Source organism: Artemia sp. Qi Xiang Cuo, chromosome 5 (assembly GCF_049724085.1).
Source record: "Artemia sp. Qi Xiang Cuo chromosome 5, ASM4972408v1, whole genome shotgun sequence".
In the NCBI taxonomy this organism is placed as follows: domain Eukaryota; kingdom Metazoa; phylum Arthropoda; class Branchiopoda; order Anostraca; family Artemiidae; genus Artemia; species Artemia sp. Qi Xiang Cuo.
In genome coordinates this window covers 24,108,153-24,128,508 of record NC_142798.1, presented here as the reverse complement: position 1 = coordinate 24,128,508, position 20,356 = coordinate 24,108,153, and the positions used below count along the sequence as shown (strand labels likewise).

Genomic DNA, 20,356 nt, shown 5'->3' with positions numbered 1-20,356 from the left:
GTATGAATGTACTCGTAAGTCATCAAAAGAGTCAAAGAGGTGTGGATCCTTGTGGATCTTTATCCGTATGTGGCGACAGTGCAAAAGAAAAGAGATTTTCTTGTGCCTAAGAGTCGACCTTTGACCCCTCTATCGCTTACACAAGCAAAGCAATATGTTTATGCAATCCTCGTTTCTCAACACCTTGAGCACTTTTTCCCTAAGAGAAAAGGAAAGCAGCCGTGTCATAGCCTAAAACTGTATGGAGAAAGCAAATTGAAAAAACCATATTGTTTGGCAATTTTCCGCAAAGTTGTTTTATTGGGCTTGAAAATTCTCGAAATTGGACCGAAACGTTTAGCTTTTCAAAAGTTGAATGGGATCCAAGCAATAGCTTTTAATGATGCAGCAAAAGGACAAAATGTCTCTGACATTCACATGAACACACGCAACATCTACACCCCTCTTAAAACAGTCCAACAGGTGCACCACAATTCTTGTATTCACCTCTTCAAGGGGCAACTCAAGCGCTGTTCAAAATTTGTATCGACAATTCTGATTCTGCTGAGCATCATCACTCTCAAAGCCTCCAAAACCTTCAAAGCCTCCGGAGTGGTAGACAGTTAAACTTGGTCGTTGCACATGGACTGAGTTCTAGAATGGGTCAAATAAAAGCTCAATCACTCTTCCCTTTGCCTTGAAATTTAATAGTGGCGAGTTTGAATCATCGATCTTTGAGTGTTTTCCTAGAGATACCACAAATTTATGTAAGGGTCTTCGCTGCTTGTCGCAACAATCACAGTTCTTCAAGCCTTCTTTGTCACAATATCCAGATATTCCGTGATATTGATCTGCAAAGACATACATTTCTTCATTGTCACTGTTAAAAGACGCAAGAGTAGAAAATGTTCATTTTTCCCTAGCTCTTAGTGGCTTCTGATTCAGTTGGCAACTAGTTTCTTAAATGCACAGTAAGCCTATCATCCCTGAGTTAGTCGATTCACTGCTAATATCGAAATTAGCAGGTCTATTTTTCAGATTTTTTTTGCTTTCAGATTTTTATTAATAGCTGACTTGGGTCCCGACCCAAAGCGTCACCTTCTGGGGGATGGCAATTCTCCGACACATAAAAGGTACATTCACTGTACGCAAATTGCCACGAATTAGTGTCATTTTTATACTCTTTTCAGAAATCAATGGCTTTTGAGCGTACTTGGGAATTCTCGAACATTTCCATACACAGAAATACTATGAAAATTTTCCTTTAAGACAATGAAAGTTCTCAATAGTGGCAGTATGTTTTCTTGCGATTTTCAAGTTCTGTCATATATCTCCAATTTCATCGAAAACAGCAATGCACGATGAATGATCTGATTCGGTGCAACATGGTCGAAAGCTTCCCTGTACAAAATACATATTGCCACAAAGACTACTTTATGATCAGAGTGATTCTGAGCAGGTTTGAAGGTAATGATAATCTCTACAGCCAGATTGAACAACATCTTGTATGACTAGGAAATTCACTCTAGTTTCAGTAATCATATCTCTTGGATCAAGCTCCATTCAAGTAGCAACAGCATGGTCCTACATAGATTCCATTCCCTCAGGAAGTTTTTCTGCTCAGCTAAGTTGAGATCTATTAGGATCATTGATGCTGTATAGATTAAACAAAAGAAAACAAGGTTTTTTTTAACTGAAAGTAAGGAGCGACATTAAAACTTAAAACGAACAGAAATTATTCCGTATTTGAAAGGGGCTGTCCCCTCCCCAACGCCTTGCTCTTTACGCTATAGTTTGACTTTGTCTCACAACTTTATTTTTTTAAACAATAAAAGCTTTAGCGTAAAGAGCCAGGCGTTAAGAAGGGGAAATCCCCGTATATAAGGGGGACGGGGGGGGGGCTTATTCCGTATATACGGAATAATTTCTGTTATAACAAACAATCGGAAATTGAATAAAGAAAACAAGTTTCTTCAACTAAAAGTAAGAAGAATCATCAAAACTTAAAATGAACAGAAATTATTTCGTATATGTGGGGGTACACCCCCTAGTCAATACCTCGCACTTTACGCTAAAGTTTTTTTTAGTACTTCCATAAGAGCTATTTATTCTAATTAAACGGTCTTTTTGATTAAGGGGTCATTCTTAAAGAATTGGGTCAAAAAGTTTTGAAATTTGGTAGCAAGAAGTTTTGGACTGCACAGCTGTCATCAACATAGTGTACGTTTAGAAGAGAGACTATTATATCCACACAATAAAAAGCAGGCAAAGTTCTCTTCTTAGCTACGAAAATATATCGAATTATCATCGCAAAAAAAAAAAATGTCGGGCTTGACTCTCCGAATAGGAAATACCTGCAAGTGAAAGACGCCGCCTTTTTATCTTTTTGTTTTTCCTACTGATCTGTTTTATAAAGTAAGTTGAGACTGCATATTTTTTCACTACCATTGTATATGGCAACGTTCATATTTTAAATTCGATTTTTTGGATACATACATAGTTTATTCATTTCACTTAACCTTAATCTAACTCTAAAAGTAAGAGCAGCCAAGTTTTCACCTCTGCTTCGGTGAACGCGACAGTGCTCAAGCTTCAAAACGAATTATCTAAGAAGCAGTGTTTTGGGAGTAAGATAATTTAGGCCTGTTTTTTAGCACTAAGATCTTACATTTAAGATCTTACATCTTTCTGCAAGGATTATCGTTTTTTAACTCATCTTTGTTCTAAGATCTTACAGCTCACTGATGTTAGCAAAAAGTGTGAAGACCGCCATTGTTCTGCCATATAGATTAATGATGGAGAGAACTTTGATGATCTACTCATCATTGTTCTCAGACCGCTGATCAGAGCAGAATGATGAAAGACGTTTGCACAAAAACGACCAAAGATGTAAGATCTTTGTTCAAATATGTCACTTTTAAGCGGTTTCCGACAAAAGATGTAAGATCTTAGCACATTGATAAGTGAAAAAACGCCCCTTTTATCTCTCATATACTGATATGTTTATTAATTTTTTTGTAACTACTATTAAATTTTAGTAAACCATTTAATTTTAATTTTAGTCCTCTTTACTTTATCACATCTGACATAAAGAACATCAAAACTGTCCACTGCCACATTTTCAAATAAGGGTGTCTTCAAACTTCAAACTGATTGCCAAAAAATCCCTCTTTTGTATAAAGTAAATGGATGACCTTAGGGTGGTATATATTTTTTTTTTTTTTTATTCATTTCTCTATAATTCATTTTAGTTATTTTTGAGCTCATTCTTCTAAGATTTATCTATCCTTTCAGATGATATACATTGCTATCCAGGATATTTTAGGGGAAGGGGACAAAAAACTTAGCAACTGGCTTGTTTTTTTCATCACGGATCTTGATTAAGTCCATTTTTTTTTCTTTTTAAATTGCTAAAATTATAGATAAATCGAGGTTAAATTGCGGTACTATTGGTATAAGTGATAGCAAGATTCTTTTGACTGGCCAAAAGATTGAGGAGAAGGGGTTTCCCCATGGAACCAAATGTGGAGCCTCTTAGTGTATTGAATTTCTAACAAAGGGGAAAATGAGATAAAGAGGAGTAGCGAAAAGAAATTCGAAGTCACTATCCTGAAGTCGCTTTTGCAAGCACAAAAGTTTTAGTCTTAGAGGACCAGTATTTTTACCACTCGTATATAATCTCTTGTGCTTACCAAGGAAATTTTTAGCCTCAAATTTCCAGACTTGTCCAAAACATCCTTCACCAAGTATTCCCAGCATCTTTAGATTAGTCCTTGGAAATTCCCATTTATCATCTGGAGGTTCCGTATTCCTCTGCAATATGAAACTAATCTAGTAAAACAATGACAAATTCAACACTAAGAGCACATCAACAATTTAAATAAGCTAACATTAAGTTACACCTATATTCTGGTTTGGCAATTTCTGATTCTCGCTGTTTTATTCTGATTTTGCTTGTGACAACTTGTGTACGCAGGGAAGCAGGATTAACTTGCTTTTATTCTCAAAGATGATCGTCTCAAAGGATCTGTATAGTTGATCAGGGGTGAATCTCCAGCATTTTTATTGGGGAGGGGGGGGGGCAAGAGGGGTCCATATTATTTTTTCTTCCACATTATTGGGGGGGGCAACTTTCCCCTTCGCCACCCCCAAAAGACGCTCCTGTAGGTGATGCCACGCATAGATGTTATATCTAGCACTTTCACACTTGGCGTTTCTTAGATTACATGGGGTGATTGCCAACAATCGTCTTCTAAACTGCTGTCAGAGGGACAATCAGACAGAAATTTTTTTTTTCAGAGCAATTTGACCTTTTTGAACTACATTGCCCCGTGGGATACTGCAAGTGGCTTTTGGGAATTATTTCAGTAAAGAGGAAAAGTCAAACAGTAAAAATGTTCCTTCGTTTATGTCTTACTGAGACTTTAGAGCTACAAAACAAGCAATTTAAAGAAACAATAATGCTTCTGATACCTAAGGGTAAAGAGGTGGAACACAGTAGGCGCGAATATGTTTGTACTTCAATGGAACCGTTCGATAATTTTTAACAATGAATTTAAAAAGTAACATTAAAACTTAGGAGAAAATAAAAATAATTTTTTCAAACGAATGTAAAGATTGACATTGAAAAGAAAAAGACATATATTATCCTATATTAGAAGGGGGTTGATAAGATTTATTTATAATGCAATGCACATACAATAGTACACTATATTAATTTACCCCAAACGCTCCTTGGCCAGTAAAGTAGTGGGGGATATACGGGTCACATATTGAGACAAAAAGTAACTTACAGAGAGAAAAGAAAAGAGAAATGACGCTAGCTAAATCGCTGTTCTTTACGCTAATGTCTGGTCAGTATTTCCCTGAAACTATTTTACAATACAACAAAGGTAGCCTTTGTGTATCAATAATTCAAGAGCTGCTCAATAATTCCAGGTATTATTTCTATAAATTAAGATGCAATTTTGTTTGTGTTATTGAGGGGATCCAAGCATTAAGGATATGTTGTTTCCAAGAATTTGAAACTCTTAACTGCTAAATGGTTATGCTTTTATCTCCTAAAAGAACACTCTGTGATAAATACAAATTATTGTTAAAATATAATCAGAATAACAATTCCGAATCCAGGAGGGGGGTTAGGGGGTTTGAACCCCCCCCCCCCCCAAAAAAAAAATGTTTGTTTGACTCGTAAAAAAGTAACAAAAATGGACATAAAAAAAATTTGTATGCGTTTCTTGAGTTTTTTTTGTGTAACCCCCCCCCCCAAAAAAAAGAAAAAAAATTGAGTATAACCCCCTCCGAAAAAGTCCTGGGTACGGCCTTGCAGAATAATAAGGATTTTCTGCAAAGAATTCAACGATAGTCTTCAAATGATGACCTTATGTCTCTTGATCAAATATTGCGTGTGAGATAGATTTCCAAAATTAAGATTTATGAGAATGAATCTTTCAAACGAAACAAGAAGTTGAGATTACGAAGTATAGTCTCATAGTTTGTTTCAAAGTTGAAAGAAAGGGAAAAGTAAACATATCCTGCAATCAATAGATTTCATATTAAAGAAGATGATTAACATTTAAGAAAGGAATCTATTTCATAAAATAGATACAAGGGGATATTGCTTTCTTAATTCTCAGAAATCTTTTTCAACAGCTAATAGTTAGCTATTCATAATTCGACTCTTTCTTACAGTGTCTACACATTCTATATCCGAGAAAACACTAGGCAAAAACCACAGAAAAGTTGCAGCCATTTCTTCATAGTTTCAGAGAAAATGCTTAGAAAAAAAATATTCGCAAGGATTCAGCTACTTTCCTTTGGAACTTTGGCTAAATTAATCAGTGAGAAAAAATTATCTGACATTTAAGGGTGCGTGCAAGGGTGTATAAGGATTTGGGCACAGAATTTAAAAAAATACAAATATAGAATGAAAACGGGTATAATATTTAAATATAGCACTGGGCAAAAAAGAAAACAAATTTAAATAATAAAATCCGAATATTTCGGCTCCATGTCCAGGATCCTTTTTCAGCAGAAAAAAAATGAATTAAGCTAAATTAAACACAGCATATAAAGAAAGAGAAAGAAAACGATAAATAAATAAAACTCGCATCTAAATAACTTCCAATATCAGTGAACCAATATTAATATCACTTCCAATAGACTGATAATACAAATAGCACGAATACGCACGAAAGAATGACAAGTTAGATTGTTCTGGTACGGTTCTCTTTGATTGGGTCTAACTTGTCATTCTTTCGTGCGTATTCGTGCTATTTGCATTATCAGTCTATTGGAAGTGATATTGACATTGGTTTACTGATAATGGATGTTATTGAAGATGTGAGTTTTATTTTTTTGTTGTTGTTTTTTCTTTATATATGAGATGGGTACTAGAGCTTTTAATTTCCTTTCCATTATACCATCTTTCGATATCCTAAGACCGTTGGTTTGATTCGCTCGTTTCTGGGAAAAAAACTAAACATGTAAAAAGGCATTCGTAATCACCTTACTCGGAAAAATACAAAATTTCCTACTTTTGATGATAGTGTCTCAAAACGTTGGCACTGAGTTTCTCTGATATACTAAACATGATAGTATAATTTTCATTAAAATCATTCCAATTTTTATGGGTATTTTTCTCCTTTTCCGAAGATTAGACAATTTTCTAAGGCTCCCAACTTTTGTAAGGTAGCAATAAACTTAGTGAATTTTACGTACTTAAAATCAACCTAAACATCCAGTATTTCTTTTGTATATATTGTTATCAAAACTAGTTTTTTGGAGTTTTGGTTACTGTAAGCAGGAGTCGCTCCTTATTTACAGTTCGTTACCACGAATCGTTTTGAAAAAGAACAACATCCTTACTCATCTTTATCTTAATAAAACTTAACGCATTCTTGCTAGACACTTCTGGAAAAAAAATTCAAATATCTGTGTACAACCCCCTTCCCTGTTTTGAAAAATTACACTGTCCCCTCTAGAATATCTTATGCAGCCTGATGTCTCCTAAGAAAACAAACAGTAACATTATTATATTAGAACAGCGAAGTTTATAATACCATGTTATTACTGTCCAAAAGAGGTCATAAACAAATAATAATGCCCAGAGTAGAACTAAACTAATTTATTTCTTTTATTTCACTTTTTGTTATAAACCGCAAGAGGCGCTCAGATCAGGTACTTCCGTTTGAGCTAAATTAGATTGGAAGTTTTCAATCTATTCTTTATCTGCAAATAAATAAAAAAAACATGTTTTTTCTGCTAAAAGTAAGGAGCGACATTAAAACTTATAACGAACAGGAATTACCACGTATATGAGGGGGGTTGCCCCTTCCTCAACACCTCGCTCTTCACGCCAAGGTTTTCCGGCACTTTAAAAAAGTTACTTATTGTTGTAGTTAAACGACCCTTGTGTTTCAGGAGTCACTTTTCAAGAAGTGGGACAAAAATTTAAACTTTCGCGTAAAGAGCGAGGTGTTGAGGAGGGGACAACCCCCCCCTCATATACGTAATAATTCCTGTTTGTTTAAAGTTTTAATGTCGCTCCTTACTTTCAGCTGAAAAAACTTGTTTCATCTGTTCCATCTCCACGGAAAAATCATCCTCCCCACTAAAATATCCTCTGGAAAACTCAGTCCTGGCGAAAATTTACCCCGGACAATTACCCTTAACGTCTCCAAGCGTAAAATTGAATCGGTAAAGAGAAAGCAAGACATATAAAGAAATCTCATATAGGAATTCTGGCAAATTCCCCCAGCGTAAAATTTCCCCTGAAAAGTTCACTCCCTGGAAACTCCCCTCTCCATGGATAATTCTCGCCGTCCGAAATCCCCCCCCCCAAAAAAAAAGATTCATCCTCCCCTCCCCACCCGAAAAATTTATGTATACTTCCCAATAACAAATATATAAATAATTAACTGGTCAATTTTATAACTTAAAAACCGTTCTCCAGGGGCTTTGGGGGATCATGTTATCTCCAAAGACATAGTTATTGAGCCTTTCAACCATGTTGAACAAAATAGCTATCTATAAATTTTGATTGGACGATTTTTGGAAAAAACAGGCGTGGGAGGGGGCTAGTTGCCCTCCAATTGTTTTTGGTCACTTAAAAAGGGCACTAGATCTTTTCATTTACGTTAGAATGAGCCCTCTTCTGAAGCTCAAGGCCCACTGGGTCTAAAAGATCACCCATGGAAAAAAAAACAACAAATAAACACGCATCCGTGAACCTTCTTCTGGCATAAATTACGCAATTCCACATTTTCCCAGATAGGAGCTTGAAACTTTTAGAGTAGGGTTCTTTGATATGCCGAATCTGATGTTGTGATTTTCATTAAATTTCTGTGACTTCTAGGGGGTCTTTTCTTCTTTTTTCCAAAAATCAGACAAATTTTCTCAGGCTCGTAGCTTTTGACGGGTAAGAAAACTTAATTAAACATATATTTGGAATAAGCATAAAAATCCAATTCTTTAGATATATCTATTGATATCAAAATCCTGTTTTTTAGAGTTTCGATTATTATTGAGCCGGATCACTCCTACTTACAGTTCGTTACCACGAACTGTTTGATATCACGGTAGTACAACCTTAACTTAATGTTTTAGCCTACTTTGCCACGTGAGTCATTATATAAAATTACTGGCAAATATGCTACTTGTACAATGTCCAAATTACGATTGTTTATGACAGTCATCTAAATACAATTATAAGCTTCAACTACCGGCAGCAATACTTCAAAACTCACTGAACGGAGAATCAGCAATGCAGGCTAATATTCTAAGCCCCCCCGCCCCCAGGTATGAAAAAATTTATCATTAACTTAGTAAAATATAACAACACTGTTAAGAAGCGGGGGATAGTTTTAATTCTTTTTTCGAGTAATGTTTCATTTCCTTTTATTTTAGCAGCATTCTTTCCAGAAAAATCATTAGATAAATGTTTTTTTTCTTTTTCTTTTATCGGAAGCTAACAAAAGTATCTTAAAAAAAACTATGTGGTGAAAAAAATTCATTTAAATTTTATTAAGGTATGATAAATTTTACATAGGCTTACCTTAATAGTACAAGTTTATTCAGAAATAATTTTTCAGAGATTTTGAAAAAGAGCTTGAAATCCCCTCAAAATGGCGGTAGATCAAAATGAGAGCGCAAGGTTGTAATCATCATTGTCAAAACCCTAAGCTGGATACTTTAGTCCCACACCTTAAGCAACAAGGAAAACCGCATTTTGCTTGGGTAGCAGTAATGCGTCTTCTTTTTGTTATTTTTTTCCGCAAGAGGCAATCGTAAGATGTTAGAGAGATGTTTAGTGGCCTGTTTAAAAGTCACTGCTCATTTTTGCGTTCCTTTGGTGAATTTGTTCTGATATCTCCCTTGTAAAGGACCACATGGCCCAAATTAATGTGGTAAAGTAGCACATGACACCAAAATGTTTGGTGCCATTTCTAGCTTGGAAATGCAGGGATGCATAAGAAGGGTACAAAATTGTTGTAATATCCATCGTCGAAAGCCCTTTGCTAGAAGTCTGAACTCCCCTCTTAAACCTTGTTCCTTCCAGTCCTCTAAGTAATCTAAACGTAATAACGCGCTTTGACAAACAAAAACTGCCTTTTAAAAATTTTTTTACTGATTTTCATTTCACTTTATTAAGTGCAATTTCTTGAAGATACAGATGACAATATACCCTCGGACCCTTTATTTGTTTGACAAAGTTGCAAATAACTTGTGGGATACTGTGTGGGATTTCATTTTATTTATTATTTTAACCAAAATTCAGGTTGGTTTTTTTAGTTTCATCACCCAAGTAAGATAAATAATATTTTTGCAATCTTTATTGTGTATACTTGAAAAAAAAAATTCAGACAAAAAAAAATTTATTTGAAAAAAGATGTCTACCTCCCTCAGGTTTTTCTTGAGGAAGTAAAGAGTGAAGTGGAAACTTAAAACGAACAAAAACTATTGCTTTTCAGATTATGCAAAATATTTCTAACAAAAGCTCAAACATACTGACTCGCAATATTTCTCTATACTTGTAGAATTCTAAAAACTGTCACTTTACTGAAAACTGAGCTTTTTTAGAGAGTTATAATTTAATGTTTAAAGTGAAAATATTATTGCCGGTGAAAGACAAATGAGAGCCTTATAAATTATTCTTTTATTTTATGCTGGCTTCTTATGGGCTTCTCAGACTGAATAAAAATCAAAATTTAGCAAGATCTTTTTATTTCCTCGGAACGAAGTTTCGGTTAATGAAAATATTGCTCTTCTCTGAAATAAATGATGCAAAATGTACGTATTTTCTCATAAAAGAAGATGCTTTAAAATTTTAACAGAACCTGATGCCGGGTAAATGAATATCCATATCAAATAAGCCGGAAACAGTTTGTTTTTCAAAAAACAAAACGGTTTGTTTTTAAATTTTGCTATTGATCGATTTTTTGATATTTTAAGATGTATTTCTCAGGACTTTGGCATCAACAGTTTCTTTTTATTTAAAATACATGATTGGACAAAATGTCAAAAGTCATCTTTACAGACCCCAAATTGTCACCCAAGGTGAAAAATTGTCACAAAAGGGCTAAATGCCCCTTTGTTGGCAGCCCTGGAGCTTTAGCTCCAAAACCTGAGACTTTCTACGGTTTCATGGCAAAAACCTGTGAACCTATAACCATACATAAAACTGTGAAATTTCACAGGAAACCTGTGACGGTAGCAGTACTTGCTTCCCTTCTGTCAAGAGAACATCCTGATTTTGTGCGTTGTTTTTTTTTCAGTAAAGCACTAGTTTTTACAATTCTAAAAATAGAGAGAAATATCACAAGCTAGTATAATTGATCTTGCTTTGTATATTTACCTTACATATTTTGCAAAGAAATAGTTTTTGTATGTTTTAATTTTCAGCTTCACTCGTTACTTCCTCAAGAAAAATGTTGCCTTTATTAAAATAAATAAGAAAGAAAGGCAACTTTAAATGGTCCTTAGATATCTGTGATACAACACGAACAAGATGAATAACCTCATAGAATTTATCTTATACTGTTCCATAGTACTTGACGTACCACATTTTTTATGTTGGAAGTTCCAAGCCTCCCATTAAAGAATTTATTAAAAAAAACGCACAGCAAGTCTGCTTTTTGAGAGATGAGATGATATTAGATGGGTTTTATTTTCAACTAATAATTATATCATACTTAACTGGCATTTACCACATTTCTTAAATAACAATTAAAAAATTTAAATATTTTATTAATTTATTAATAAAATATTATAAATAAAAAAAGCGACATTTTATCCCTAAAATTTCAATTCTTGAAAGACTTCATGAATTTAAACCGTCATGAATAAAACCACCAACAATGGCCAAATTCATCAACGGTCCTTAAAAGTTAAAAAAAAAATAATAATAAATAGACATATTTTGCATGAACCATTAAAGGCTGGGGAAATGAAAAATTTTATTCTTAAGAAAAGAAACAGATCTACAAAAAAAAAATCTTATTTAAAGATTGGTATCCTGATAGGCAGTTTAAAGTGATATAGCCAGAGAGGAGGGACTCCTGAAAGCACCTCCTACTAAAATCTTGAAAAACCTGAGTTTTTAATAAAAAAGGCTTAGAATAAAGCTAAGAAGAATGTTCTTCCGTAGTTAAGACCCTCTCTAAATATGGTTAGGCCCTCGGAAATGGAATCCTAATTAAGTCCATGGTAATTATTTCCCCAGACTTTAATGAAAACCATGCATTCGCTCAGGGGCGTCGTTTGGGGGTGGAACGGGGGGGGACAGTTGCCCCCCCCCCCCAATAATGTGGAGAAAAAAATATTATACATCCCATGCCCTTTGAGTTCCAGATATGAAGCTGTCTTGCCCCCCCCCCCCGTAAAAATGCTGGAGATTCGCCCCTGCAGACGCTTGTTTTGTCCCTCCTTCTTTTTTCATCTACTTTACCATAGAAATATGAACTTCTTTTTGGAGCTGACAGTGCAGGAGCCACGTAAGATAGTCTATAAAATTTTCTATTCCTTTCTACATTTATTTTGGAAATTTAGGGGGAATTTTCCTTGCTATCCTTCCATAAAAAAAAGAAACTGGCATATTTTGACCCAAGGACATTGAAACCATGATGACTATCTTGCTAAACTAACAATGGTAAACCTTTTGCTGGATTCGCTTTTCTAGCCAAATATCCGTCATAATCTAGTTGCAACATTCAGCTTTAGCATCAGCAAATCTATAAGAACTGCCTTCATCTTCCTATGAAGCAAAAGCAATTATAATTGGTAAATGAAAAAGATGACTTCGAATTGTAAACTTCCGAAGGGCGTCATTCTCTTTGAGTAGGAAAGGACAATGGCCCTCTCTTGATTTTTCATTTGGTCAAGAAGATTATTTTTGTCGTTGTTTGATGTAGATTAATTAAACGTTAGATTAAACAGTTCGTGGTAACCGAACTGTAAGTAAGGAGCGACCGGCTCAATATTAACCGAAACTCTAAAAAACAGAATTTTGATATCAATATATACATCAAAAGAATCGGATTTTTATGCTGATTTCAAATATATAAATTTTATCAGGTTCAGTCTTACCTTTCAAAAGTTAAGTGCCCATAAAAATTTGTTTTATATTCAAAAAAAGGGAAAACACCCCCTAAAAATCATATAACCTTAATGAAAATAACACCATCAGATTCAGCGTATCAGAGAACCCTACTGCAGAGGTTTCAAGCTCCTTTCTTCAAAAGTGTGGAATTTCCCCTTTTTTGCCAGAAGAAAAATCACGGATGCGTGTTTATTTGGGTTTTTCCCCAGGGGTGATCTTATCAACCCACTGGTCCTAGAATATCACGGAAGTGCTCATTCGAACAGAAATTAAATGTTCTAGTGTCCTTTTAAAGTGACCAAAAAATGAATGACAACTAGGCCCCTTCCCACACTAATTTTTTCCCAAAGTCACCCCATCAAAATTTTGAGATAGCTATTTCGTTCAGCATGGTCGAAAAATATAATAGATATGTCTTTAAGGATGACTTAGTTCCCCAGAGTCCCCGGGGGAAGGGCTGCAAGGTATGAACTTTGCCCAATGTTTACATATAGTATTGGTTATTGGGAAGTATACAGACGTTTTCAGGGGGATTTTTTCTAGTAGTGGGGGGTTGGGGGTTAAGTGGAAGGATCTTTACATTTGGGCTAAAGTTTTTTAGTATTTTAAAAATTAGAGTTGTGAGGAAGAGTCAAACATAACCGTAAAGAGCGGGGCGTTGAGGAGGGGACAGCCCCTTTCATGAACGGAATAATTTATGTTCGTTTTAAGTTTTAATGTTACTCCTTACTTTCAGTTAAAAAACTTTTTTTTTGTTTAATTACATTAATAAAGCGGGTTGGCTCTTTCTTTAAAAAAAAATATAAATGCAAAGATCCGTTCAAGTTAAAAAAGAAAAATATTCTGGTGGGGGAAGGGTCCTTAAAAACAACAAAGGCTTTGGTAAAACTACAAATACAATGAAATTTTGATGGGCTATGCCCATCAAATCCATTAAACCCATCAAATCATCTAAACCCATTAAAAGTTCTAGTGGCCTTTTTAAGTGACCAAAAAAATGGAGCGCAACTAGGCCCCCTCCCACGCTCATTTTTAGTCCCACAAAGTTGAGATACATCCGTCGCAGGTCAGAGAATTTTACGAGGATGAAGTCGACGTTTCGTTCGTAGTTTCGGGTGTGGGAGGATCTTTCCATGGAGGAAGTTTTCACGGGAGAAGGGACACTGCTATGAAGAAAGCGCCAGATTTCCCAGTATTATTTAAAAAACAAATACAACATTATGTAAAAGTACAAATATATTGAAATTTCGATGGGCTAAGCGCAACGCTCCACCTTTACGCACGTTACTGGTGTCTGTACTCTTGTCATCGTTTTTCTCGTATATGTTTTTATTTTTCAAATACCGTTACTGTGTTCTGAAATTTTGGCTTAGAAAATACACCGTTAAGACACAAGCTTCATTAACATAGGTCAAAGGGCCTCCAAATGATTTGTAATCGTATCTACTTAATTGTGTTTCATTTTTTATCTGTAACTTCTATGTCTTATGAAGCTAGAACACACACACAGAAAAAAAAGCCAACATCAGCTTCTACGGTGCAATCTATGAGACTGACCTTCTTTCTCTCTTCCATGTTATATTTCTCCCTCATTTGACTCAATAGAGAGGATCCTGACACCAAATAATGTGCACAAAGCTCTGAATTTAATGTTATTTTTGAAAAATAGTGTGGAGCTCCTACATGAGAGAAACTAGACTTCTGTCACATAACCAGATTTGCTCAATTGTGTGTTCTCAGCAGCAGCAGCATGCTGCTGCTGAGAACACTGCTGTACACACTGCTCAGCAGCATGTACAGTTACTTTAAAAGGCATACCATAGAAAAGAAAATCAATTTAATGTCCCTTTTAAACAGTCTGAATTCCTTACAAGAGTATTCTCCTGAACATTCTACAAGACTAAGAGATGGATTTTTACAATACCAAAACCGTTTCACTGGTTTAAAAATATTTGCTATTTCTAATATGAGAACCGTTGAGCATTTTAGAAAATTATTGCAGCTTTTATGTGCCACGAGCTTGCTGCTAACGCTAAACAGCGAAGTTATGTGAACGTCTGTTTCTAAACTATAATAATTGTATTATTATATCAACATAAATCTACCCATCTATTTATCTATTTCTGTAAGTGGTTATTATTTTATTATTATTGACATTAATATTATTGTTATCTTTAGAACCAGGAGTAGTTGTGGAAGGTAAACTGAGTATAACTAGATTCACTCCCAGATATATGGATTTGTTTTGTTTAAATTCGACTTTTATCCGTCTTACTGTGGCAGTTGGAAGCTGCTCAATGTCCTCTTAATTAATCTTTGGTTAACACACAATATTTGAATTGTCTATATTATCTCCGGATTAAACGGTAAACGGTATTTTTTCTAATTCCACAGTGTGGAGAGATACAACAAAATTATTATTCACTCTAAATATGTTGCTGAGCAATATTTAATAATAAATTCTAGTTTCAGAACATGTTTCTCAAATGTAAGATGAAGCACGATCAGCATAAGAAATAAAGAAACAAGTGTTGAAAAGAATGATAATATCTTTGACCTCAAAAGTGAAAATATATGAGTAGGTTGATATTTCAGAGTCACCTCCGGGATCAACTTTACCCTGAAAACTTACTTATTGTCGAGAAGACACTGTAATTTGAAATGGCCGAAATGCAGTTGTGTCTGTTTTTTGGGGCATTTAAATTTTCCATTACAAAATAAGTAATTGTAATTTCAAAACTGAGCACTATGCCTTATTTATATTTTTCATGATAAAATTGTAAATAATATTTTGGCAAGTTCAATTGTATGGAAGAATACAAAAGCCGATTGAAAAGCTGTGAATGAGAAATTATTAATAGTAAATTCAGATTTCAAAAAATCATCTCAGATGCCATAGGCAGCACAATCACCGTAAAGAAATTTAGAAACAAACGCAGAAAAGAATAAGATAACATTTTGCTTACCAAAACTTGGACTTTTCTGAGTTGCCTCTGGGGCCCTATCTCCCCAGAAAGTGAAACTATTTGTTGTAGGGGATATATATATATAGCCAGTTTAACTCCAGGGACGGAAACAGCAACGAATTGTTTACACGAAATATGTTAACACAAAAAATCAAAAAGAAATCCAAATTAGAAAATAGAATTCCGTTTCAAAACAGAGAACAATTTTATTTTTCCTGGAGTAACAACTAGAAAAAATCTCGAGATAGCAAACTAATAACACTGAAAACAAGAAATGGGGTCTTTAAGAGAAGTGTATGAAGTAACTCTACAGTTAAATAAACGATTGAGAAAATGTAGTTTGCACCTACCTTTTTTTTAAATGCAATTAGTTGCTTACGCTTTGAACTGATACGCTTTGAACCGGAAAATAGAAACATCTCAGTTTCTTAGACGCTGCTAAGCGACATAGCGATCTACATTAGCATAGGGTGGTAGATGCAACTTAAAACTGACATAATGTAGATATGCTGTTTGAACCTACATTTTTCAAAATAAAATTAGTACTTTGAAGGGATACAAATCAGAAAGTCAATTTCTTAGACGCTACTAATCTATATAGCGATAACGATTAGCATTCGTGGCAGATGAAACTTAAAACCGACACAATATAAATAACGCTTTGGGGTTTTGAAGAACGCGTATGACTTACGTTAGCAGATTGTTCATATCAGCTTATCAGGTTTTTTAAAATGATTTAATTTTGTTTGAAATGATTGATTAACTAATTAATCACCGACAAGACGTCACAGTAAAATCACCAAATATTACACTTACCCATCCACTGTCAATTTCTCCCATAGCCCATAGTTCATATCTGTTGCTTATCTGGCGATCTAATTTATTGCTAATAGACTCCTTCGTTTCATCTAATTGTTCACTTTTCATTATTTCCTCTTTGGTCATCATAAGTACACCAAGATTGGATTCTGATTTCTTCGGCTAGAAAGATTGAAAGATATTAGGAATATATTGTTCCCAAAAATGGTCTCCGGGACACTAATTCTGTAAGAAAAACTCACCCACAGCTTTCCAAGCAATAGAGAAAATTCTTGCCAATTTTGTAAAAATAAAAGCTATAGCTAAAGGAGCAAATAAAGATAAAGAGCCCTAAATTGCCGCAGTTCCTAAATAACGGTAACAAAAATCCTTCATTTTTGGGGTATTATCATGAACAAGGTGAAAAGCGCTAATAACGCTGAAGTATGACAGAAACCTTTCTATTTTTTATGCACATTAGTACTGAGGCAATACCCGTTACAGGCTGGAATGACTATTGGTTTAGAAGGATAAAAAAGTTATGGTTTCTTCAAATCGTCGTATGTCTACTAAAAAGGAGACCAGCGAAGGAGAGAAAATTTGTTGTTTCTACTAATTGTCTTTTCGTGAATTAAAGTTGAAACTTCTCTCCACAATTTTTTAAGCGCTCCTCTGATGTCCTCTTCATCACCATTCCGCCAGTCAAAAAAGACTTTAGTGAGTGTAATTTTTTAGTGTTTCCGAAGTAATTTCCTTTAAAGTCACAATATCAAAGTTACAACCAATAGATAATTTGTTTCTTTCACGATTCGTTTCAAAACATATTGTTTCCGAAAATGATCTCCATGACAATCTAATTTTCAAATAAAAGCCCTTCCATGGTTTTCCAGTAATGGTGGATATGTATGTTGTGGCATTGTCAAATTGGAGATATTTGTTCTTCTAGATACCTTAAAAACTCGATGCGTTTATTGATGAGATTAGTTTTTATACAACGGCATTTTCGGGAAGAGCCCTAACTCATACAAAAGATATTTAGAGTGATTTCAAATAAATAGTTGAGCAATAAAACACATTCCTATACTGTGGATGTTGTGGGATGACAGCTACCCTTCTATTGCAGAAATAATTTAAATGTTAGCTAACAGTGTAAGAATTCATGAGGTTTGCAGCAAATACAGCAAGGAAAATTGTACCGGGACGAGGTGGTAAATATACTCTTGAAATGCAGAGCAAAAAGACTTAGATGAAGCCCTCATGATTTTAACAGAAAAATCTGAACAGTTGCAGTTCAAACCAAAACCAGTCACGAAGCGTCTCCCACGAACGGTAGGAAAAGAAATACCAGGTTACGGAACACGCGAAGGATGTATGAGCTGTGTGATGGACTCGAACCCCTCAGTTAAAAACCTCGTAGCGAAAGGAGAAACCATCAAGGTTAACATTGCTGTGGAAAGAGGAACGAGAAAAAACGTATTTATTGAAGTCAGCCCAGTATTACGGAAGGAAATCATTTCAAATCGTAGATTTAAGTTTGGTTTTTTAATGGTTGAATGCGAGGATTGCATCAACATCATTTGATGTCCGAAGTGCTGTCTCTATGGACATAAACGTTCAGATTGTAAGGACGTTACGTGCTCATGGTGCATGGATAACCATTCTTACTAGGACTATGAAAAACCTTTTACAAGTCGCCTGATGTGTCGGTCATGTAATAAAAAAAAATGTCCAATGTGAAACAGATGCATCCTATGAATTTAAAAAATGCCCAATTGCTCGCGAAATCACGGACTGTCTCAAGAAGAACATTCAGTATAGTTGAATACGCAAAATGACTTATGTAGTGCAAACAAACTGACATTTTTTCAGATGTCAGCACTGTTATAGCGCACGAGTTCAGTTTCAGAAGACACTTTGCAACTAAAAACCGGATATGGTATTGCTACAAGAACCATATGTCAACAAGTTCGGAAAAATAACATGTGTACCAAGTGATTATGCAGTATTTTCAAAGTTTGATTTAGAGAAAAGATTCTTCAGTGCTGCGGTATTAGTTAAAAAAAAAAAATCATTATGATGAGTCTACAATGATGAGTCACCGTCTCTATTTATTTGAAGTCAAGAACCATTAGAGTGTCATCAGTATACTGCCCCTCTTCGCTGCAGTCCCTAGATTGTCAGCTGAGTATTTTGGATAGGATGAACAATTCTTCTTATGTGATAGGTGGGGATTTCATAGGCAGCATAATATCGCTGCCTAAGTAAAGAACGAAGTTGGCACAATGTATTATTTTTTTTTTCTCCATACCTGGGCACTTCGTATCGAAGGAGTTGTCGTAGAAACTTCGAAAAGGGCTCATTCGATTGGAAATTGGAATGGCTAGTGCCCTTTTTCATAGTCGAAAGTGATTGGAGGGCAATTACCCCCTCCCCCCCCCCCACGCCCATCATTTCCTTAAACACATCCAATCAAAATTTTGAGATAGCCATTTTGTTCAGCGTAGTTGATTTCCAGATAGAAAATATGTTAAGACAAGAAGTATTTATTGTATTTTAGATAAGAAAGTATTTTGGATAGAACGAACAATTCTTTTTATGTGATAGGTGGGGATTTTAACGTTAAAAGTCCAATGTGGCTGATGGTGTTTCTACAGATCATAAAGGAAAAGAATTAGAGGATCTTGTAACTTGTGAACAACTTGATGTTACTAATGATCCTGATTCACCCACATATGATCATCATTATTCTAGCCCAGATTTAACGGTTGCTAGTATACAACTATTGACATTTATTGAAAATTGGAGAGTCCTACAAGACCCTCCCTCACTGTCTGACCATTTGTATATAAGTTTTGATCTTAGTTTTAATGATGAGATTAGAGAGAAAAATATGAACCAGCGATATAATTTTAAGAAGACTAATTGGGACGTATTTAGTGCTGTTTTACTCAACCGTATTGGTGAAGTTTTTGCATGTAATATGGCTTAAGAAGAAGCAATGAATTCAGCCGTTGGTCATTTAACTAAATTATTACAGAATGCTATAAAAGAATCGAATCCTATGTGTCATAATAATTTTTGAAAAGATGTTGCCGCTGGTGGGCATCACAATTAAGTGAACTAAAGAAAGAATATAGACGTAATACGAGAATTTTTAAAATATTAAGATCGATAGAAAGCGAAATAATCATGAAAAATGATAAAAGAACATATAAGATGAAAATTTTGAAGGCTAAAAGAGAAGATTGAAGGCGTTTTTGTGAAGACAAAAGGACTACAGATCACAGGGGCGGATTCAGGATTTTTTAGGGGTGGGGGTGCAAAATAGGTTGATCCGATAAAAACAAATTTAGGGGGGGGCAAAATAGGTCGATCCGATAAACTTGCGTTAGAAGCAAGTTAAATTGACGCAAACTTGAGTTAATTAAGTAAATTACACCAATTTAGACTACGATAGGGGGGGGCACGCCCCCTCGCCCCCTGGATCTGCCACTGACGGATCCATGAAATACAATTCATAAGATTTGTAGGTTAAAGGGTGGGACTGCAGGGTCTATCCATATTAAAAAGAGTGATGGTACTTTTACAAATTAAATATCTGAAGCTGGGGATGTACTTTTAAACAAATGGTTCACGAAAGATGAGATATTAGATGATAATAGTTATCACCATACAATTCGACAAGACGTAAAGCAGATATTAGAAGAAGATGTAGAAAATAGTGAGAATTTTCAGTTTCAAGACCTTTTAAAAATTAAAAAAAAAAAATAAATCAATGAAAGCCCCAGGCCCGGATGGAATTTTAAACTTAACTTTGAAAAAGAATATGAATTTAATTGCACTAACTCTTTTGAAAATAATAAACACGTGTTTGAAAGTATCGTATTTCCCTAAAGAATGGAAAAGGCTAATGTTATAGTAATAAATACAAATTGTAAGGACAATGACGCTAATGCTCGATCGTCTACTTTCTAATTTAGGAAAAAATTTTGAGTAATTAATAATGATTTCTGAT

General features: G+C 34.8%; 1 protein-coding gene across 1 annotated transcript in view; it reads right to left on the bottom strand.

The window, feature by feature from the left end:
* The window catches only part of LOC148951963 (tyrosine kinase receptor Cad96Ca-like), a 91,758-nt gene extending 75,239 nt beyond the window's left edge, over positions 1–16,519 (bottom strand). Inside the window, exons 1-2 of the mRNA XM_089088772.1 lie at positions 16,360–16,519; positions 3,672–3,792 (exon numbers count right to left, since the gene is read on the bottom strand). Coding sequence (XP_088944898.1) covers positions 3,672–3,792; positions 16,360–16,491 — 253 coding nt within the window. The 5' untranslated portion in view covers positions 16,492–16,519. The remainder of the gene's footprint in view (positions 1–3,671; positions 3,793–16,359) is intronic.
* Between the last annotated feature and the right edge of the window lie 3,837 nt (positions 16,520–20,356).